The sequence below is a fragment of the Aethalodelphis obliquidens genome, unplaced genomic scaffold (assembly GCF_003676395.1).
Source record: "Aethalodelphis obliquidens isolate GAN/ISIS:26980383/991018 unplaced genomic scaffold, ASM367639v1 scaffold23, whole genome shotgun sequence".
NCBI lineage: Eukaryota > Metazoa > Chordata > Mammalia > Artiodactyla > Delphinidae > Aethalodelphis > Aethalodelphis obliquidens.
Window position 1 is genome coordinate 8,922,420 of NW_020837967.1, and position 24,196 is coordinate 8,946,615.

The 24,196-nt window shown below is 35.1% G+C and overlaps 1 protein-coding gene across 3 annotated transcripts in view; it reads left to right on the forward strand.

Moving 5' to 3' along the window:
• The window catches only part of CUL2 (cullin 2), an 80,422-nt gene that overhangs the window by 48,932 nt on the left and 7,294 nt on the right, over positions 1-24,196 (forward strand). For all 3 annotated transcript variants that reach the window (XM_027121734.1, XM_027121732.1, XM_027121733.1), the window contains exons 7-17: positions 2,882-2,978; positions 3,075-3,185; positions 5,955-6,117; positions 10,807-10,931; positions 12,852-12,959; positions 13,684-13,743; positions 14,659-14,787; positions 14,889-14,975; positions 15,980-16,132; positions 16,416-16,493; positions 21,369-21,435. In XM_027121734.1, the coding sequence (XP_026977535.1) occupies positions 2,882-2,978; positions 3,075-3,185; positions 5,955-6,117; positions 10,807-10,931; positions 12,852-12,959; positions 13,684-13,743; positions 14,659-14,787; positions 14,889-14,975; positions 15,980-16,132; positions 16,416-16,493; positions 21,369-21,435 (1,178 nt within the window). The remainder of the gene's footprint in view (positions 1-2,881; positions 2,979-3,074; positions 3,186-5,954; positions 6,118-10,806; positions 10,932-12,851; positions 12,960-13,683; positions 13,744-14,658; positions 14,788-14,888; positions 14,976-15,979; positions 16,133-16,415; positions 16,494-21,368; positions 21,436-24,196) is intronic.

A 24,196-nucleotide genomic window follows, 5' to 3' on the forward strand; every position in this document is an offset into this window, starting at 1 on the left:
GGGGCAGTCTGGGCACAGTCTGGGGGCAGTCTGGGCGCAGGCACTTCCCTTCCTCGTGGTACCACACTCACTGCTCCTGCAGGGACACGCAGAGCAGCTAGTCTGCTGATGACCTTGCTGGTTTTGTGCCAGCCCGCTTTCAGTAACACCACTTCTTGCCTGTCCTCCTTCACTATCTTCCACCCCCTCCCTTTAGCAGTTCTTTCTCTTGTGCATTTTGGTCTGTACTTTGTTTTTCTGTGCTATCTAGTCTTCATTCTCTTTTTTTCAATTTCTACAGGTCCAAGGGCTACAGCCAACAATGGAGTGTTAAAAAGTATCCTTCCTGTCACTTCTCAGATTTGGAGTGAGAGCAGGAGGCTGCATTTAATTTGTTGGAACCATATTCTCATTTTAATCATAGGGGGTGAATGGGAGTTTCACCAAGAGATTAATTTACCCATTGTCACATATCAGAATCAGGACTTTTGAGAGTTCCAGCCTAACTTTTAATGACCATCGCAAACCTGGTCTGCTCTCTAAAATGCCTTGGTTTTAAAATCACAGTTAGTGCTTTTTTTGGTCTCTTAGCTTTCTTCTCCTCTCTAATTTATTGAAAATGCTTCCATTTTGCGCCTATCTGTACTTAAAATACTAGCTTATTGATGGTTTACTCATGTACCAGGCACTGTGCTACGTACTTTCTTGGATTATGCATAATCTTTACCATATCCTCGTGAGAGTACATACATTTCTTACCCCCACTTTACAGAAGGGGACATCTCTGAGTACTAAAGGTTAATAAGCACCTGCACAAGGTGACATATTAATGCAGCCAGAACTTGAACCTAGGTAGTCTGACTCCAAAACCCTGGTCTTAGGGGCTACAATAAACTATTCCTATTAGTTCCCATCCTCCCAGCTGAGTGATTTCATTATGGTTGTTGTAGGCATTTTCCACTTAGTTCTGTCAAGATCAAATAATGAGCCATACTCTAAAAATTCTTCATATTCTTTTCTCAAGCCTCGTCTCTTGGGATCACTGTTCTTAGATGAGACCAGAGCTTATTCAGATAACCAGCTTAGTCATTGCTTTTATATAGTACTAACTTAGCATCATTTCAGTTTATTTTCATTATCTGTCAGCCTAATAGAAATAAATTACAATGATTTTCTATTGTACCTTTTGTGCAGTTATCAAAGTGTATGGTGAATTGAATAATTATGCCTAAGAGTTTCTGAGTTCAGATGTTCTTCTTACAGGAGAGGACAATTTAGTTATTAAGCAGTAGGAATGTCGATGTTCTTTCTAGGCACTGCCTTACCTGATTCCCGCTTCTCTGGGCCTTTTGGGGTCAGAAACAAATGGCAGGAGTGCTGAGAATAGCAGCAGTGGACGTTTTCCTGGTGCTGAGCAGGGACAGTAGGATTTGGTCATGAAAATAATTTTAGGTAACCTGATTTTCCAAATATTTAGATATTTCTCACTTTTGACTGATTTTCATTTGGTCCCAGACAAAGTTAAAAGGCAAAAAGTAATGCGCTCCAAATCAATGGAATAGGTTATATCATTATTTCAGCAGATTTAATTTGGGCTTAAGAGGGAAGGTCAGCAGAGGAAAGGAGCTCACCATGTGTCACCTTGTATGAACTCATCGTTCTTATTAGTTCTTATATCAAAATGTAGACTTTGTAACTACATTTCTGTGACTGTCAGAAGGACTGTAGCCATATTAATTCAAGCACAACAAACTTTTCCCAGAATATCCAGATAATTAATGGGAGACAGAATGAGGATTAGAGGGAGGCAGAGGCAGGGAGGGACACTGATATATAAAGGTAATTGCCACAATACTTTCCTTAAATGTTAGAAAATCTTTATATCCCAGTACGAAAACCAGAAGATTTTACTAGGAAATGATGATAATATATTTTTCTGTTGCTTTCTTTGTAAAATAATTATTAATTCAAAGAAAAAAATATTTTAAAGTGAGGTGGAAGATTACCATGGAAAGGTAAACCTTTGACTGTATAATGGTTTGATTTGAGCATTATTACTGGAGTCAGAAACTTCCAACACAGAGCCAGACCGTTTTACTGTGGCTTTAGGTCCACTCTTATTTTTTTCCTATTTCATTTTCCTATTTCTGTAATTATAAAAGCCAAACTTCACCTTCATTTCTTATTGTGATTAAGACTTGCATCACAGTAGTACCCTTGACTAAGTAGGAACTTACCAAAATGTCACATGAATAACTGAGATGATTTTAGATCCCTTTGTAACTGTAACAGAATATAGAAATATTACAACATATCTCCCTAAATTTCTAAGTAGAGAAATACCTTTGTGCTTAAATGAAAGCAACTCAGTGGCTCTGGCAGACCTCTTAGAGAGAGAACAACAGTTATTAGTCATTTTAATGAGCGATATATTGTATTAGAGTGTACCTTTGAGGAATGAGTCTCATCAGGTTACTGTAGGCATACTTGTGATGGTTCAAAGACTGCATTCTCAGACCACATCCTCTTAGTAATAGAGTTTGTGGTGAGTGAAATTCAAATATTCTTAACCACTGGTATTTAAAGTCTTGAATTGATAGGCTCATAGCTACTTTATTAAAATTGAAGAAGTATCATCTTAGTGTCAACATAGTATCTTTAATTTTACAGTTAAGCTTTTCTGTTGTTTATTGAAATCTAATATGTACATAAACTATCATAAATACTAATTCAGCTGCAATATGAAAAATCATTTTTAAGCATCGTGTGCATTGACCTTTAAAATGCTTTATACATAATGTGATTAGACCAATAGAATAAGCAGCCGTATTGTGGCATACTTTGGTATATTCCCATAGATATTTGTATTCTCAAGAATGTTTTGTGTTATACCTTGTTTTAGTGATCGTGGTGGAGAAGACCCAAACCAGAAAGTAATCCATGGGGTTATTAACTCCTTTGTTCATGTTGAACAGTATAAGAAAAAATTCCCCTTAAAGGTAAAAAGCCTCCTTTAAAAACATAAATAATTAGACCTTTAATTTCTTAAGTTGCCTGTTCTAATTTTTTAAATATGATTTAATTGATTTATTTAGTTTTATCAGGAAATCTTTGAGTCTCCCTTCCTGACTGAAACAGGAGAGTATTACAAACAAGAAGCTTCAAATTTATTACAAGAATCAAATTGCTCACAGTATATGGAAAAGGTAAGAAAACATTATGTTAACTACATCATCTATTATATATCAGGCATGGTTTTATTTAATATTAGTTATCTTAGTTAATATATTTTTTTGGTGGAAAAAGTTCTTTTTTTTTGATCATTACACTGAGTTATAGTTAATGTACAACACCTATTGATAAATCATTGTTCCTGCTATGGCATTTTCCATAGAAAAGGTGCTATTCCAGTTTTCATTGTGGTTGATGCTTTCTGATAAAATCCTGATTGCTAGATTTGCTTGTCTTTAAAATTAATATATATTCATATTCTTGGCAAAATAAACTATATTTTGTGCTTAGTAGATAAGGGAATAGGGTAAGTACAAAAGCTAAGGGTTGGGGTTTTTATCTTCCTCTAAAATGGAAGGAAAAAAATAGTAAAAATATAATAATTCTAGATACTTGGTCTTTTTGGTCTGTTAAGTTTGTGGAAGGCTGAGAAAAACCTCCACGAGAAATTTTAATCATTAAACCAACACATTGATAACCATATTTATAATTCCATGTATATTTTCTCAGTAAAAGAATAGTGAGATTATAAATTCAGTCATCAGATAAGATATGTTAGAAATTTTAACTAGATTGTTTCATCAGCAGTGTTGGATTTCAAGCATTTTATTATCAGATGATTTTTGTTAGTTTGTTTACCTTTAAGAAAGGTAAAATGGGGACTTCCCTGGTGGCGCAGTGGTTAAGACTCCACACTCCCAATGTAGGGGGCCTGGGTTCGATCCCTGGGTGGGGAACTAGATCCCACATGCATGCCACAACTAAGAGTTCACATGCTGCAACTAAGGAGCCCGCCTGCCGCGACTACGAACCAGTGCAACCAAATAAATATGTAAATAAATATATATTTTTTTAAGAAAAGGTAAAATGTTTCAAGTGGAATAGCTGTAGTGAGGCTTCCATAGGCCATAGGTCAGGAAATATCAGTACTTACTGATATGATACAATGGTGAATATTCCACAAAGCCCAGGTCCAGAAGTCTGAGTTGTTTAATTCTTTTCATGCTTTGTCACTCTTTAGCTCTGGGACCTTGAGGAAGTTATCTAGGACATTTTCCTCCGTTAAGTGCAGGCTACACTAAGTCAGTGGGTCTTAGCACTTAGCCCTTTTTACATCTTAGACTCTTGTTAAAGGTTCTAGATCCAATCCTGAGAAGTACACACAGAATATCAGGGATACATACTCTCCTTGTTATATCTGGTTCTCAAAAACAGGCTATTGGCAAACAATGGAAACAACCCAAATGCCTTTCAGGAGTTGAAAAGACAGGCAAAATGTGTATACATACAATGGAATATCATTCAGCCTTAAAAAGGAATAAAGTTCTGACACATGCTACAACATGGATTAACTTTGAGAATATTATGTTGAGTGAAATAAGCCAGACACAAAAGGACAAACATCGTATGGTTCCACTTATATAAAATATCCAGAATACACAAAATAATACAAAAAGTATTATAGATTAGAAGTTATTGGGAGGGGAGGATAGGGAGTTATAGCTTAGTGGTTACACAGTTTCTGTTTGGTGTAATGAAAAAGTTTTGGAAATAGACAGTTGCACAACATTGTGAATATAATTAATGCTACTGAATTGTACACTTAAAAATGGTTAAAATGACAAATTTTATGTTACATATATTTTACCACAATTTAAAAAAACTAATAATGTAATATACCAAAAACCACTGAATTGTATACTTTAAATGGGTGAATCATATTATATGTAAACTAGATCTCAAACTATTAAAAGGAAGGCCATTGGAGATTATATTTGGAAAATAACATTTATAAGAATAGGTCATTTAATTAACAGACAATTCATATGGCCTTCCTACTTCCCTTTCTGTATCTTTCCTCTAGCTTTGGCTTTTTCTGCCAGCTACAGGTGGTTTATTTGAAGCCCTGCATTGAGGCACTCCAAACTTAATCTACTTTTTATTGATATGCACACTGCCCCCCATTTTCATTATTTTATTTTTTTCCTTTTCTCATCCTCCCTTGCCTCCCTCAGACCCACATTCTAATTCCTTTTTTATTTAGTTAATCCATAAGCAGGTTAAAGTCATGTTTGTATACTAAACATGGCTAGGTCTGTTTTTCTTTTGAGGTAGAAATTAGCCAGATTCTCTGGCTATTATCTTTATTATCTGGTTCTTGTTGATGTTAACCAGTGTATTGTTTGTACCTCAGTGGTTTTTTAATAGGATAAGCTTTAATAAAGATCTTGATTGAAATATTTGACTATGACTAAATTTTTTTTACTTTAAAAAAATTTAGTGGAATATTTAATGTGATAGTTCACTATCATGTACATACTGTTTGTTTTGTAAGATGAATCAACATAAAGTAATTAGCTTAATCTACATGATCCAGTTGATGTAAATTACTTTCTAGTTTGATAGTTAAATATTCATAAAGTGACCACCTATTCTGGTTTGTAAGGATCTTACCCATGTTTCCTATTGCATATAGGTTGTCTGTATGTAGGATGATTGGGGTCAATAAATGAGGGCAAAATGCAGACCATTTAACTTTTCATAAGACCGTGCTGTTCATAAGACAGTGCTGAAATGTAGGTGACATCTAGCAGCTTAATAAAATTTTGAAATGACTTATGGAATGTGAGTTTAAATTAGTTATATAATTCTTATTTGTAAGTTACTTTGCCATGTAAGTTACTTATTGATATTACAGGTGTTTTCTCATAGTAGTTTCTGACTGTAAGAATATATTTCTAAAGGTTCTAGGTAGATTAAAAGATGAAGAAATTCGATGTCGAAAATACTTACATCCAAGTTCATATACTAAAGTAATTCATGAATGTCAGCAACGAATGGTAGCAGACCACTTACAGTTCTTACATGCAGAATGTCATAATATCATCCGACAAGAGAAAAAAAATGGTAAGTGATACCAAACATCAATGTGAATAGAAATTAAATTATAAACCCACTTTTTACATCATCTTCCAGCTACCTTAGACTTCCAACATATTTAAGTAATAGTCTCTAAAATATTCGATATGCCTTTTTACGTAATCTATTTTAAAAGATTGTTTTGGAAAAGTATATTTTCAAACTGTATTCTAAAGTCAAAAGAAAAACTGGGAAAATATGTTTACACATTTTTAAAAATCACAGGGGCTAATTTCCTGAATATATTAAGAGTTTCTAGTAAATAAGAGGAGAAAAGACAAAGAACATGAAAATGAAATATAAATAGATTTTAAATATGTGAAGATGCTCAGTCTCACTCAAAATAGGGGAAATACAAAATGAAAATACAACGAAATGTTAACAATAAGCAGTGAATAAAATGGAATTTTTAAGAAAAAAGCAATAAGGATTTTTAAATAGCAGGGAATAAATGTAACAAGATACGTGTCAGACCTACACAGAAAACTAAACATTCATGAAAGCAACATTGATTTATAGATCCAGGGCAATCTTCTCAAAACCCAAGATTCTTTTTTTACACTCTGAAACTCTGAAAGTTATACTTACTCTTCAAGACAATTTTGAAGAGCATGATGCGAAAACTGCGGGATAGCATGACTTGTAAAAACCACAGTAATTAGGAATATGAGGCGTTGGTGCAAGGATAGGCAAAGAGACGAATGGAATAAAATAAAAAGCCAAGAAATAACCCATACATATGTAGATACTTCATTTAAGACTAAGGCAGCCCTGCAGAGCAGTGGGTGAAGGATAGTGTTTTGAACGCACAGCGCCAGGTCTTTTGGATATCCATGTGGGAAAAAAGCAAAATTTGATCTCTACCTCAAACACCATATACAAAATCGATCAATTCATTTTGGGCTTTTGATCTCAATGTAAAGCAGTAACACTTCCAGAAGATAATATAGGAGAATAACTTCATGACCTTGGAGGTAGAGAAAAATATTTTAAATAAGACACAGAAAGCACTAACCACAAGGAAAGATTGATCAAGTTGACTACTTTATCATTAAAAACTTTGGATCATTAAAAAACCATTAAGACCATTGGATCATCAAAATAGCATCACAATGACAGTCATAGGACAAAGGAGCCAAGAATACACAATGGGAAAAGGACAATCCCTTTAATAAATGTTTTTGAAAAACATGCAAAAGAATGAAACTGAACCACTGTCTTATATCCTACATAAAAATTAACTCAAAATGAATTAACACTTGAACCTAAGACCTGAAGCCATAAAACTCCTAGAAAAAAACAAAGGCGTTAAGCTCCTTGACATCCGTCTTGGTGATGATTTTTTGAATCTGACACCAAAAGCAAAGGCAACAAAAGCAAAAATAAACAAGTGGGACTCCATCAAACTAAAAAGCTTCTGCACAGCAAAGGAAACCATCAGCAAAATGAAAAGGTGACCTACTGAATGGGAGAAAATATTTGCAAATCACTTATCTGATAAGGGATTAATATCCAAAATATATAAAAGACTCATACAACTCAATAGCAAAAAGACTGATTAAAAAATGAGAAGATCAGGGCTTCCCTGGTGGCACAGTGGTTGAGAGTCCTCTGCCGATGCAGGGGACACGGGTTCGTGCCCCGGTCTGGGAAGATCCCACATGCCGTAGAGCGGTTAGGCCTGTGAGCCATGGCTGCTGAGCCGGCGCGTCCGGAGCCTGTGCTCCGCAACAGGAGAGGCCACAACAGTGAGAGGCCCACGTACCACAAAAAAGAAAAGAAAAGAAAAGATCTGAACAGACATTTTTCTAAAGAAGACTTACAGATGGCCAGCAGGTACATGAAAAGGTGCTCAACATTATTAATCATCAGGGAAATGCAACTCCAAACCCCAGTAAGATATCACCTCACACCTGTTAGCATGACTGTTATCAAAAAGGCTAGAAATAACAAATGTTGGCGAGGATGTGAAGAAAAGGGAACCATCGTGTACAGTTGTGGGATAAAAATGAAAAATAAAACTATGATGTGATCTAGCAATTCTACTTCTGGGCATTTATCCAAAGAAAACAAAAACACCCCAAAAAATATATGAACCCTGTTCATATATGTTCATTGCAGCATTATTTACAATAACCAAAATAAGGAAACAACCTAAGTGTCCATTGATAGGTGAATGGCTGAAAATAAACACACACACACACACACACACACACAGAAATATCAGTCAGCCATTAAAAAAAAAAAAATGAAATCTACTATTTTGCAACAACATGGATCGACCTCGAGGGCATTGTGCTAAGTGAAATAAGTCAGACAGAGAAAGACAAATATCGTGTGATCTCACTTATACATGGAATCTAAAAAACAAAACACATGAACTCATGGATACAGAGAAGAGCTTGGTGGTTGCCAGAGTCAGTGGGGATGGCTGAAGGGAGTCAAAAGGTTTAATAACTTCCAGTTATTAAAAAAATAAGTCATGGGGATGTAATAATGTATAGCATGATGACTATAGGTAATAATACCATGTTGCATATTTGAAAGTTGCTAAGAGAGTAGATTTTAAAAGTTCTCGCAGATATCGTATAATGACGCTTATGTGTGTAATCTAGAAAAATGGTATAGATGATTTTATTTACAAAGCAGAAATAGAGACACAGAGGTATGGATACCAAGGGAGAAAGGGGTGTGGTGGGAGGAATTGGGAGACTGGGATTGACACATATACATTATTGATACTATGTATAAAATAGACAACTAATGAGAACCTACTGCATAGCACAGGGAACTCTACCTAATGTACTCTGGTAACCTAAATGGGAGGGAAGTCCCAAAGCGGGGAGATATCTGTATGTGTATGGCTGATTCATTTCTTGTGCAGTGGAGGCTAACACAACATTGTAAAGCAACCATACTCCAATAAAAATTAATAAAAAAATAAAATAAAAAAGTTCTCATCACAAGAAAAAAGTTGTAAATATGTACGGTGACAGATGTTAACTCGACAGATTGTGGTGATCAGTCTGCAGTGTATACCAATATCATTATGTTATAAACCTGAAACTAACATATGTCAGTTATAACTCAAAAAGAAAAAAAAAAGGCTGTCATACGGTTATATATTTGCAATCCCTGAAAAAGGTTTATGTCCAAAATATAAAATAGTCAAGAAGTTTGAACAGGCACTGCAGAATAGAGGTTATCCAAATGGCCAATAAACATATAAAAAGGCTCTCAATCTCACTAAAACAGAGGAATGCAAATTAAAACCAAACTAAGGTATCAGTACTTAGTCACATTTTGATATAAAATGAAAAAGACTGAAAATAATAAGTGTGTGGAAGTGTATAGAGTAACAGGAACTTGTTATATGTTGGACCTAGAGTATAAATCAATGCAACCACCTTGAGACACTGCCAGTGAGCGACTGCTAATGCTGAGCAAACACATCTCTTGCGGTCCAGCTGTTGCTCTCATAGGTGTTCAACCCCCCACCCAAAATGCATGCACACATACACAAAAGGACATGCACAAGCATGCTCACAGCAACATTGTAATAGCTCCAAACTGGAAACAGCTCAAATGTCCAGTAACAGCAGAATGAATTAAAGTACTGCATATTCACACAATAAAATATTATAGGAGAGTGAAAAGGAACACATTATAGCTTCATACAACACAGGTGAACCTTATGAACATGTTGAACCAAAGAAACCAAGCATGAAAGAATTGTATGATTTCATTTGTATAAATGGTTCAAAAGAGGCAAACTGAACCTGTGGTTTGGTTTAGTTTAGTAAGTAACTAATCTGTCACGACAGTGATTACCGTTGCAGAAGAACAGGAGGGGTAGTGATTGGAAAGAGGTATGAAGGGGACTTCTGAGTGGAGGTCATGTCTCTTTCTTACTGTGGGTGGTGATAACTTTGGGAGGGGGGTTCACTCGTGATAATTCATTGAGATACACACTTATGGTTTGTACATTTTTCTGTGTGTGTGTTATACTTCAGTAAAAAGTTTAAAATAAAACCCACTACACTGAGATATCATTTTCCACCTCTCAGTGCAAAGATCACAACATTTGTTGGCAAGGGAGCTCCTGGCCACTGGGAGCTCTGTCTAGAAGGTCCTTCTGCAAGACTAAGCTTTGCATGGCAGTCCCACTTCCAGGGATTTATACTGCAGATATTCTTGCCCATATGCAGGATTATTAATTGTAACATTGCAATATCAAGAGATTGGAAACAACCAAATTCCCATCAATTGTTAAGGAATTGTTGTAATGTAGCCATAAAGTGGAGTGCTAAGCAGTTGTAAAATATGAGGAAATGCTTTGTGTACTGATGTAAAAAGATCTCTAAGTTAAAGTGTTGTTTATAGTACGCTACCCTATTTGTATAAAATATAAATACGCTACCCTATTTGTATAAAAAGGGGCAGAGGGAAGAATAGCGTATTTGCTTGAATGGGTAGGAAACAGCTTTGAGAAGATACTAAACAACCACAACGTTGCTTTCCCAGGGGAGGAGGATGGGGTGATTGGGAGAAAGGTGTGGGGATCTGGCTCTGCATACTCTTCTGTAATTCTGCATTTGGAACCATATATTACCTATTATATTAAAAACATTTTTAAACTATTTGGAAATTTAATAATAAATTTCTTTTTCCCCTCAGACATGGCAAATATGTATGTCTTACTCCGTGCTGTGTCCACTGGTTTACCTCATATGATTCAGGAGCTGCAAAATCATATCCATGATGAGGGCCTTAGAGCAACCAGTAATCTTACTCAGGAAAATGTGAGTTACATAAGGAACTGGAAAATTTTTCTCTTAATCAGATTATCATGGAGTTTTTCTTTTGACTTTACTGTTTAAAAGCATGAAAGAAAAGTCCTACCATGCCAATAAATGAAACGTCTTTATTAAAATGTTCAAACCTAGAAGTTGTTGGACACATTTTGGAATTATCAATTATTAGAAAATCAGTGAATAAAATAAACTTCTTCCTACACACTGTCATGTTCATTTAGCAATTGTTAATTAATTTCTCACAGAAAAGTATGTTTGATCTTTCCTTTTTTTTTAATTAATAATTAATTTTTGGCTGTGTTGGGTCTTCGTTGCTGCGCGCTGGCTTTCTCTAGTTGCGGTGAGCGGGGGCTACTCTTCGTTGTGCTGCGCGGGCTTCTCATTGCGGTGGCTTCTCTTGTTGCAGAGCACGGGCTCTAGGCGTGCGGGCTTCAGTAGTTGCAGCGCATGGGCTCAGTAGTGTGGCTCGCGGGCTCTAGAGCGCAGGCTCAGTAGTTGTGGCTCACGGGCTTAGTTGCTCCACAGCACGTGGGATCTTCCTGGACCAGAGCTCGAACCCATGTCCCCTGCATTAGCAGGCAGATTCTTAACCACTGCGCCGCCATGGAAGTCCCTGTTTGCTGTTTCTAAACAGTCTTGTTTCTGTGTAACTGGCATTAATGTTTAGTTAGTTGTAGTGGTAATGGTATTAATCAGTGATAATATAGACAACTTACAATTTGATTTCCTTTTACATGCCCTGGATTTGATAGCTCGGGAAGCAAATTTGGATTAAAACTATCTTCCCTAAATATATGCTTACTACCCAAAATACCCAGCAGTGACCTTCATATCCTTAATCCCCATCTTAAGAGTTCCCTGCCATTTAAATTACTGTTTACAATAAGGTGTCTCCTATCAAAGTGTGTTCCTATTGTCAAATTTTGTTGGACCACCTTCTTTGTTTTTACTAGTGATGGTTGACAAATAAGATAGACATGACATCACATGTCACTTCTCTTTCCTATGTAGAGCTGTTTGCTCCTCCTGTGATGCAGTGATCTGTGTATAGACCTCATTGTTCAGGAGCATTTATTAAATGCTGATCTCCTTAGTTGTAGGTTTATTTGTCTTTGGCAGATAATTCTTAGATGTTATGTCCTGCCACAGCAATGCATAAGCTTTCCCATTTTTTGTAAAACTATTAATTTATATTGCTTACATCTAATAGCCTGTATTATTTATTAGGTTTCTTAGTTTATATTAGTTTTACAGATTCAGGGTGTGGAATGACATTGGGCACAGAGGCATAGAGTTTGGTGTCAAGGCCTGGGAGATGCAAATACAAGAGAATGCGTTTGTAGGAGACTCAGATAATTTTAGCTGACTTAGAAGTCTTAGGTCTAACTTCATAGTTATCTCCATTAAGAATGAAAACTCACTTTTGCACTACTAGGTATTTCTTCTCTCTGAGATGTGGGGAACTGTACTGCCCAACTCTAGGGGTCTCAATTTTCACAGATAATGGCTTTTTAACTTCTCCTCTCTCTCTCAGCCTTCAGTGCCTTTGAAGGCCGTTTTTATTTACATAATCCTCTATGAAAGTGATAGGCCTGGTAGTTCTGAGATTGTATCTTGTTACACTTAAGATACAGAATTCCAGCACCAGAAAGAAGTGTTTTTTCCATGGGTTCTTCTAGCAGAGGAACTACAGTCCTGCATTTACAGTGTTGAATGACAGCTAACTTCAACATCAAAGTTTTAGATTTTAAAGACCGTCTTAGCTAAAAACATTTTTTGAGGGTGTGTGTCGTGTGTAACATTATTTGCTTAGGGAAAACTTTACTCTTAAACAACTCTTCACTAAGCCAAATTATACCCTTGAACTTCTTAAAATGTGGTTTTGTACTTTGTATTTCATATTTTTAGATGCCAACACTATTTGTGGAGTCAGTTCTGGAAGTACATGGTAAATTTGTTCAGCTTATCAACACTGTTTTGAATGGTGATCAGCACTTTATGAGTGCGTTGGATAAGGTAATTTTTTAATACATATATTCTTATCTATATATGATTTTCTTCATTTAATCATTATTCTTTAAGGTAGTTTCAGAATTAGGGCTTCTAATTGTGAGATTTCTAATCTGGAGATGGAGATTCACCTTAACCAACCAATTTCATAGTGAAAGTCAAAATAGAAGTGTGTAACTTAACTTTTAAGTGAGTAGTTGAATGATTGAATGCTTGAATTATATGGGAATTGAACTTCCCGTGATTATGCTATAAAAGGAGACTTGTTAATACACTAGTATGTTCTGAAAAATACATGTATAATTTCAATATTCTTTAGTGCTCATTTTTCCTTTGAATATAATACTTAGGCTATAATGAATAATATTTGAAAGAAAAGTAAATATTATATTTTACAAATTTTTAAATTTAAATTTGCCTACATGGTTGTTGTAAGATTTTTGAAAATATAGTCTTATTTTATGTGTATTCAAATATCAGTAATGAGTTATGAAGAGTATCTTTCAGTAGGAACAGGATTATATGTAATCATTATATAATTACCATGAGGGACACTGTGAGAGGAGTTTACCCTGTGTTAGATATGACAACAGTATTAACAAACTACCCCCAAAATGCCATGTTTTATGTGGGGTAGTAATTTTTGGACGTACAGATTATAGCATATATAGAGCCAGCTGTGTTTTTACCCTATTAATGGTGGCTAATTCCTGGTCTGTCTTCTATATAGGCCCTTACATCAGTTGTAAATTACAGAGAACCCAAGTCTGTTTGCAAAGCACCTGAATTGGTAAGTTTGATGGTTGCATAAATGTAAACATATGAAAAGTCAGCATTAGAAAATGAAAACTGAGGTGAATGTCAAATTAGTTTTTGTAGCATTTTTTTAAAATGTAGTTGAAATTAATTATTAAAAATAAAAACATATCAACACTGTATATCATTTGGCTTTTATTTAAGGAATGCAGTAGGTCACGTCTGTAGCCTTTTCTTAAGAAATAATTGAAGGAGAAAATATTCCATTTTACAATGTTTGGGTTGGAAAGTATGACTGCTTTAAAATAATTTGCATTACTTTACATGGAGATTTTATTTTATCTGAGATCTAAAGGAAATTTGATGAAAAATGATAACCTTTAAAGGAAACTTGCTTACAAGGTTGTTGTGAGATTTTTAAAAAGTACTTATGTAATGTCAGAAATGACAGAACTGCTCAAAACTCACCTAGGTGTTCCATCAAAACTTAATTACTGGGCTTCCCTGGTGGCGCAGTGGTTGAGAGTCCGCCTGCCGATGCAGGGGACACGGGTCCGTGCCCCGGTCCGGGAAGATCCCACGTGCCGCGGAGTGGCTGGGCCTGTGAGCCATGGCCGCTGAGCCTGCGCGTCCGGAGCCTGTGCTCCGCAACAGGAGAGGCCACAACAGTGAGAGGCCCACGTACCGCAAAAAAAAAAAAAAAAAAAAAAAACTTAATTACTTATATCATTGCTGTATTGATCATTCAGGGTTGATTAGATTTTTTACTGTTTATAGTTTTTTAAAAATTTCCCTGATGACATATATTTCAAGTTCTTTAGTGCATGTCCATGATTATTAAAACATAAGCTTGAGGATGGCAAAGACCGTGATCTTATTTTGTGTTGTTGCCACTGTGCCTCCTTTGAGAAGGGCCCTCTGAAAGCGTTACTGTCAATTTCTATTTGAGCTCGCTAAGTACTGTGACAACTTGCTGAAGAAATCAGCCAAGGGGATGACAGAGAATGAAGTAGAGGACAAGCTCACGAGCTTTATTACTGTCTTTAAATATATCGACGATAAGGATGTTTTTCAAAAGGTAAGTTGTGAATCGAGAGGTTTTATGTGTCAGCTTTGATTTATTTTTGAACTTTAAATCATCAGAAAGGAAGTAATCTTTTAAAATATTTTTTAATGTAGTTCTACGCAAGAATGCTGGCGAAACGTTTAATTCATGGGTTATCCATGTCTATGGATTCTGAAGAAGCCATGATCAATAAATTAAAGGTACTGTAGGCCTTTGATATGATAGTGTCCTAGAAATTATTCCACTAGCACACAAAGATGTTCACTGTAGCAATATGAGTAATAACAGGAAATAATTCATCAACAGTTGACTGGTTAAATGTAAAGTGGTGTAGTCTCATGGTGGGATATGCAAATGCTGTATTAAAGGACAAAGTCTCTCTATATGTTGATATAGAATCATCCACAAGATAACGTGTTAACTTTACAAAAACCTTGTATTACGTATAAATGAACACACCTAAAATATTCCTTTAAGTACAAGTTTTGTGGAGTGCATTTGAATTTCAGTTCACTTTTATGTCATTTTAGCTTACACACTGATAAGATAAGCAGTTGCTAATTTTATTTATCCTGAGTTTTTCAATAGTTGATAATTTTCCTGTATGGTATACATTGAATATGTGGTCCTTTTTAAATATACCAAAAATAATTTACCCTTTAATTTTTAGAGGTAATGTTAACAAAGCTTTTTATATCCCAAGATTAGAGATCCAGATTTTCTGACCTGGTGATGGCAGAGTTTTGAATAACTTCAAAGAAATAGATTTCTTCATTACTCAGTTAATGGTGTTAAAAATCTGCCTCAGTACCCCTCCTTTTTAACAAATATTCCCAGTTATCTTTCATGTGTATTTGATACTATCTGTAAACATTATAAGGTATCATCTTACATTTAGTAATGGAGCATTTTGTACTGTTGAAATGATATACAGATTTATAGAAAAGTTCTTGTTTTAAAGGGAAATTTGTTGTTTCATGAATATATGTTTTCATTCACTTATTTAATCTGCATTAAAAAAAAAAGGAACTTTTGAAAGGTTTTGAATAGCTGCTTTGGGTCATGAATAATACAGGCCTTTGGTGTAAGTGTACAAGCAGGACCTTTGACCATAGACCTAGCAGTAGCAAAGCATTCTTAATAATCAGTATGGTTTATTGTTTTTGTTTTTAAGTCATATGTTTTTTAAAACTTTCTTTTACAGCAAGCCTGTGGTTATGAATTTACCAGCAAGCTACATCGGATGTACACAGATATGAGTGTCAGTGCGGATCTGAACAATAAGTTCAACAATTTTATCAAAAATCAAGACACAGTAATAGATTTGGGAATTAGTTTTCAAATATATGTTCTACAGGTATGAATATGTGTTTCATTGTGAGCATTTACTAACCATTTCAAATACTCTGATACAAATGATTAATAGATTGATGCCTGATTACCTTTCTTTCAACCAGAATATTATAGCTTCTAAAGTTATATGTTATATTGATCTGGAATGAACCGTGCCTTGATAGTAATGCTGGTGGGTTTTATCAACATTTTGAGGAAGGAGAAAAAGGTGCTTTAGTTGCTTAAATTATTTTATAAACATTTACTTTCAAGTGAGATGTTTAACTATTTGACTTTTCTCCTTCTAGGCTGGTGCATGGCCTCTTACTCAGGCTCCTTCATCTACATTTGCGATTCCCCAGGAATTGGAAAAAAGTGTACAGATGGCAAGTTGGCAGAAAATATATTGGAAGACCTAAGGAATTTTAATAATTATCTTCACGTTATATCACTTTAAATATTTCTCCGAAGTCTTGAGGGCTCACGTGATATAAAAATATATTCACAAATTATTGTTATTCTGCCTTGTTATTGTTATTCTTCCTCAGTACCCTCCCTAAAAAGGAGGGTACTGAGGAAGACTGTAAATTATTGTAGTTTCTAATATTAAAACTAAAATGCTAAGGGTGTCAGTTCTTTGTCAAAGCATGTCTCTTATTCTTAGTAAACCTGTTATCTGTCTTAAGTAGTTCTAAATTACAAGGATTTTGATATTATAAGAAAGTTTAGAATCCAGTACTTACAACAATCATTTTCTAATTTTTCATTTGAATATTGAGCCATCTTTATAATTCATTTATCCCTTATAATAGTTATTTTTATTCTGGGCTGTAATTTAGGTAAATATATGTAGAATGTGAAATATTCTAGAAAAAATAGATTGAAGCTGGAAAATTCAAGTAAAAATGGCTTTAAAGTGTGACTGAATAGAAACCATAGACTTCTTACCCAAAGCTTTTAAAGAGACTGTGGAGACTACATCTTTAACAGCTGTTGAGATGTAACTTGTACCATACGGCTTAGTCATGTAGTCTTGTAGTCATTGTATCAGGCTGCCGTAACAAAATACCACAGCCTGGGTGGCTTGTGAATGACAGAGATTGATTTCTTATGGTTCTGGAGGCTGGAAGTCTGAGGCCAGGGTGCCAGCACGGTGGGATGAGGGCCTAAGGTGACAGACTTCCTGCTGTGTCCTCACATGGTGGAAGGGGCTAGGAATCTCTGTGGGGTCTCTTTCATAAGAGCACTAATGCCATAGATGAGGGCTCCATCCTCATGATCTAAGCACCTCCCAAAGGCCCCACCTTCTAAAACCATCACATTGGGCGTCAGGATTTCAATATGAATTTGGGGAGACACAACATTCAGGCCACAGCACTATACAGTTCACTCAAAGTGTACACTTTCATTGGTTTTCAGTATATTCACAGAGCTTTGCAACCACCAGCACCATTTTAGAACATTTTAATTACCCTAAAAGAAACCCCCTATGTATCAGTAGTCACTCCTCGCCTTCCCCAACTCCCTCCCCTCTCCCTAGCCCTAGGCAATCTGCTTTCTTTCTCTGTAGATTTGCCTGTTCTGGACATCTCATATAGAGCTATGTCACGCGTGCTTTTGTGACTGCCTTCATTCACTTTGCAGAAGAATGTCAAGGTCCATCCATGTTTGAGTCTGTGCCAGTGGTTCATCCCTTTTTATTGCCAAATAATATTCCATTGTATGGAGACACTACATTTTATTTATCCATTCATCAGCTGTTGGACGTTTGGGCTGTTTTGACTTTGGGGTGTGTAAGTAATGCTGCTATGGACATTCACGTACAAGTTTTTGCGTGGATGAACATGTTTTCGTTTCTTTTGAAACTGACCCTTTTTGATTCTCTAACTCACCAAAGGAGGCTTATCTTTTAATAGTCTTTTACTTGGGCAGTAACTTGAGGTTGTGAACCAGTGAGTTATGCATATGTTTATGAAGTTTAAAATGAAAATGGTATTTCATTACACTATTTACTGGAGATGTTCACAGTGTGTAGTTTGAATCATTACATTATGTATGTATGTTATTTTTGCTTCTTTCAAAATAAGGATTATAAATCAAGTAACACAGTGTAAGCTCCAGAATCATAACTCCTGATTTTAAATGTCTGCTCTTCCGTTTACTGTGCTCTGTGACTTTGTTCAAATAACTTCCGAATTTTTTGTTAACTGATAATACTACTACTCAGAGTGTTAATATGAAGATGAAATATGTAAAGCGCTTAGTCTGGTATATAAGAAGTACTCAATAAATGCTGAAAGTAGAAGTAATAGTTAATAGTGATAGTAGTGGTAATAGCAGAGTAGCCAGGTAGATTTCAAGATACCATGCATAAGGTGGACTTTCCAAATAGGAGTCTAATTTAGGATTTTCTGCGTCTTTGGAAAGGCATGATAGTGCAAACCATCTTAGAAACTTCATGAAGAAGAGCATTTGTTTGGATGGGCAGAATATGATCCCAGGGCAGGGGATGGGGTAACCAGGTGTAAAGCACTTTGATGTATTTGTGACCAGGCAAGAGAAAGAAAACTGACCCCTCACCTTTGACAGTCTTAAACCTTATTTCTTCTTAAGAACCTGCTTTTCCAATCGAAATTAAAGGACAGGGTGGGGGCTGGCAGAACTAAAATCTCGTTTAAGTTTGTTATTCTTCCCTTTCTCCTTGAAATAATTATTTGCCAGTAATTATTGGAGTACTGGAATCAACCCCTTAAACTTTATTTATTAACATATGACCTTCCCCAGGTTCCAGTGTCCTCATTTACAAACAGGAAGTGGGTTTCTTTCTGACTATAAATTATGATTCCAAGCATATCATTCTCTCAGTTTGGACTTTCTCTAATTACCAGTAGAGGGAGTTTGTCCTTACATTTCTCCTAGTAAATCCAAGTTTTCAGCCACATAAGAATGAAAATCCATCTGTGTATTTATTATTTTATTTTTCACATGTAAATTAATTCCCTTTGCTTTAATGGTCGTCTAGATATTTCCCATCTTTCCCTTAAATATAGCTGTTTATCAGAAATCACATCCATTTTACACGTATCTTAAAACTACGGAAATTAAGCTTTAATTGAAAGCAATTTATTTTGGGGACTTCCCTGGCGGTCCAGTGGTTGAGACTTTGCCTTCCAGTCGGGGCAGGTGGGGACGCAGGTCGATCCCTGGGTGGGGAGCTAGGATCCCACGTGCCTTGGGGCAAAAAAACCAGAACATAAAACAGAAGCAATAGTGTAACAAATTCAATAAAGACTTTAAAAATGGTCCACATCAGAAAATCTTAAAAAAAAAAAAGTACTTTATTTTGCATATTAGACCAGTATATCTTAAATCTACTTTTGTACCTGGTCCACAAACCTGAATAATAACTAAAGAAATATAAGGTAGTGTATATTAGTGCAGCTCTCTGTTTGAAGTGAATGCGCTCATCAAATATGAAACATTCATTTTTAAGGCCCCTTGAGTTTCAATTAATGCCCTCAAATGGTATTTGAAAGATGCTCTCTGTTAGCCTGATTATTATAACTATTAAGCCTGACTTTAACATGAGAAGTTTAGTCAAGGTATATTTATTACTAATAAACTTTGATAACACAGTTATTTAATGATATCGTTAAGCAAGATGTTACAACTTTTGTCTTTTAATACCAGATGAATTGATACTACTCTCTTTTGGAACTGAATCTTTTTGTTCTTGACTAGCTGTGGATATGAGAATCTTTATAATCAGATTTTAAATTTAAGGATAAAGGAATGCTTTCTTTGGCATATTGATATCATCAATAAAACTTTAATGATGGTACTAGTTGCTAGGGCTATAAAGAGGTAAAGCATGTGCTTTCAGAGCTTGGAATATACATTCTAAAGCTAGTTTTGCACTTACATAATTTGTAAAGAGCATTTTAAACTTTGGTTTTCTCAGTTTCAAAAATGTTTTATTTTGCTTTTGTCCATAAATTCCTTATAAATGTTTCATAATTACAAATTGTATAGTAGTAATTGAATTTTATTGACACCCAGGGAGATTATTAGTCAGAGCATACCTCTGGGATCCTTTCATGACATACTTTGATTTTTTTCTTTGTCTAGATTAGGACCAGGCAGAAAATCATAAGTATTCCTGGTGCCAGTCATTTCCTATTTATCATGCCAAAGGGCTGGTGAATTTGCTCATAGAGGAGAATGCTGCACCATTGGAGGGAAAAAATGCTCAAGTTTCAGCTTCCCAGGACTATCTTGGAATAAATTGCTAAAAGAATTTACCAGTTCTCCTGGCTGGTAGCTGTGAACTTTTGTTGTAAGGAGTGGGCATAGTGCAGCTTACAGGTCAAATGTTGCTGATTGCTTTATTTAAACTTCATTTTGAAAGTACAGAAAGTAAAGTTTGAAGTACAGATAAAAGCTTTAGGTATATTACATATGGCTCGTCATGCTAAAAGTATGCCCACAATTCTGAATTGTGATGTGATGAATATATTTATTTTTCAGTTTTATATGGAAGTTGAGTTTTTACCTTTTTTACATTTCAGTATCATTTTCTCGCTGTAGATTATGTACTAGCTCTTTAGAAGATATGAACTCTCTATTTTTTGGACTGATGTCCTACATTCAATCTGAGGGAGGAATTTTTAAAATTTTAAAGCTATGTTAATAGAATGTTAAATTTAATTTTTCACAATAATGTCAACAAAAGATACAAAGACAGGCCTCTGAAGCTTTGCTTGTATTAGTGTTTGACTGTATGTGGAAGTTAAATCGTGGATGTCACTTTTGGAGTGATCACTGATATTATTCAACCCGTCCATTCAGCAAGGGTATATGTTGGCAAATAGGAGACTAGAAATGAAGGTTTGATTTATATTTTCATGTTGAAATGCGTATGGTAGTGGTTTTGGTCAGGGATTTTATTTATAAAGTCCAAATTGATATCATTCAAAATGATAATTTCTGAATTTATACAAAAAGTTAAATTTGCAGGGCTGTGGTTTGGTAGAAAGAACCCCAGACAGGGTTTTAAGTGAAAAGAGCTGGCCTGATATTTATATGATCTTTGTCAGGAACTTGCATAGATGTGTTTTCTCATCTGTAAAATGAGTAAATATACCAGATGGGCTCTAATGTCTTCTCTAACATGAATTTTTTTACTTTTTAGTGTAGTGATAGCCAAGTAAGTTAGGTTGTAGAAGCTGAAAATAATTTGATTCCTTTTTTCTTTTTTACAGTTTGAATTATTTTATAGCCAGCATTTCAGTGGAAGGAAACTTACATGGTTACATTATCTTTGTACAGGTAAAATGCATTTAATTATATCTAGTTTAATGAAATTTACCTGATATGATTATGTTAAAAATTTGGAAATCGATTTCATAGGTCCTAATTATAGTTGTTGTTTTTTTCCTGATTTTAGTTTTTAACGTTTTCTTCTTCATCTTCCTTTCTGGTTACCATTAAAGCAACTAATAATGAAGTTCAAGTGAAGCACTTTTTTTCTTTTAATTTGCATTCCTTTTATTATGAGTAAAGTTGAGCACGTTTTTATATGGTTAAAGCAAGTGCAGCATTTTTAATAGTGTTTTATAATTATGCTACTTATAAGGAGTTTCTGAATTTTATAATGGTTTCCTATATTTCTGTAACAAATCACTTTTTATAGATACTAGGAATTTTATTTAGAAACCCAGGCTTGATGAAACATATCTTAAAAACCTCTTCTCTCTAGATATGGCAGATATCCTCAAAAATTTCATTAACTATTATAGCATCACAAGGAGACCTAACCATTTGATTTTTATTTGTGGTACTGTAGTGAACGGCAGTAGTAAACGCTTTTTCCAGAATGTCCCAATTAACTTCCAGTACTTTCCAGTTTTAGAAAAGTTTAATCAAAATCTAATCATTTCCTTAGCTTCTTCCTGGAACAGTGGGGTCTACTAATTGGAAAGTAGGATTAATACTTTGAGTGATTGGAGCCTCTATTCAGTTTCTCTAAGCTGCCTGAAGATGTTAGCCAAAGCAAACACTCAGAATTTCTCTACTTTTGCTAAAGCTATGCTTTGAAAAGTACATTGAATCAACTTTCTCTTTGTATAAGAGGGAAAGGATGGCCATGTATGTTAATGTCTCTTAGAAATGGTACAAGAAAATCTGATTAGTTGCCGTACCTTTATTTAGGAAATTCACTCACCTAAGAGAAATTTCATCTAAGTAGTTTCTTGTAAGTACCATTTATTTGACTACTTTATATTTGGAATATGATGTCTCATTTTGTTAGTAATACATATTAGTACATAATAATTAGTACATAGTAATACATATCTTTACAAGTTTATGTTTATTGAACAAATTGGGCATTTTAATTTTTTCAGTAGTTTGTGAAATAAAGAGATGTTCATTGATACTCTTAGTAAGTGGTCGCTTAGTAGTTGGCCTTTAATTTTACATCTATTGTGAATTTTTTATATTCTCATTTAGTAAATATAATTGATTTTAAGGAAAAAAACATTGCTGGACCAGTGTTTTAATGTATTTGGATTAAGTTTACTTTTACTTCCCCTAAATATCTATCTTGGGGAGTTTAAACTCCTTTGCATTACCTCAGCAATAATCATTCTGTCTCCTAAAGTAGTTTTAATGAGGGATTTACTATTTTGCTGTTTGGCAACTAGTTATATATTCAGATTAAGATATTATTGGTGAGAATACTTCTTTGGTGGTCCTGTGTACTTGTGTTGCATTACATCAGAAGGCACGTGGTGTCAGACTGTCCCACTGTGAGAGGCAGTAAAGTGGTCACTTGGTTGATTGAGGTGATGTTTCCATTGTGAGGAGACCTTTTCAATTAGCAGGTGATCTGAGGGGTGACACTTAGGTCCCAAAAAAATACCATCTTCCAGGAACAACTGTGTCTGATGGTTGTAGCATCCACTGGTGATCATTGCTTGAATCAGTTATCTTCTTCCTGGTTGCAGATCAGTGATACTCTGTCATGCACTCAGCATTTAGTAGCTGACATTCTTCTGTAAAAAAAACTTTCCCTTAGAGACTAGGTTGCTGATAGGTAGTAGAGGAGTAACTTGGATTAAAGTATTGTGAGAGTTCTGCCTACTCTTTATTTCTGGTAATTGTTAATTACCAATTCAATTATGGTTGTCTGATTTTTCAAGTATGTATGTATTGGAATGTTTTATTCTAGCTTGGAGGTTCTTAAAGTTTGTCAACCTATTCTGAAGGTTAAATGACCTCTTTGTCATTTTCCTTTTCTATTTACACAGCAGTAATTAAGTGAATCATCCAGATTTGGGATTTCCTTTCCTTCCTCCACCCCTTCCCCAGTCTTTCCAGCCATGAGCTGAGTAATAAGAGAGTGGTGCTGAAAAAAAGTGGAAAGAGGTCCATGTACCCCGACACCGATAATTTATTGAAAAATAGCAAGAAAAAGTCATAAAACACAACTAACAAGTTTTCCTGTTTTTAAGGGATGCAGAGTGGATTTGATATCAGTAAATGATACTTAGACCCCTTACTTGCATTGTCTCCTAATGCTCTTTGGGTTCTTGTGGCAGAAGCCTCATTCTGTTTCCAAACCCATGGTAGTACATTGCAACATCTGTGACAGCTAGGTGATGGTCCTAGCTTAATCATATAGGTGCTTGAGGCATTATTTTATACTTGTTTCTGGGAGATAATTAAACAGTCATTGCACAAATGGTGTAATGCAGTTTACATGATTTTTTTTTTTTTGCCTCTCACCGCGTTTTCTAAGCTTTAATGTTGAGATGAGGCTCTTAAAGTGCTCTTTATGCTAATTGTTAGCAGGACGGTCCTAATGACTGTAGTCTACTTAAACTCTACATGAATTGGATATTCCAATTAATTAAACTTCCTTTCATGAAAATTCAGAGATTAGGAATTTTTTCTCTAGGTGTTCCTATCCAAATAATTTTGAAAAATATTTCTGAATATCAGTTTTTAAAAAAATAAGTTAGCATAGGCAAGTTAGCATAGGCATCTGTGTGGTCATAGTAAGCTGGAGAATTGACTTATATCCTTT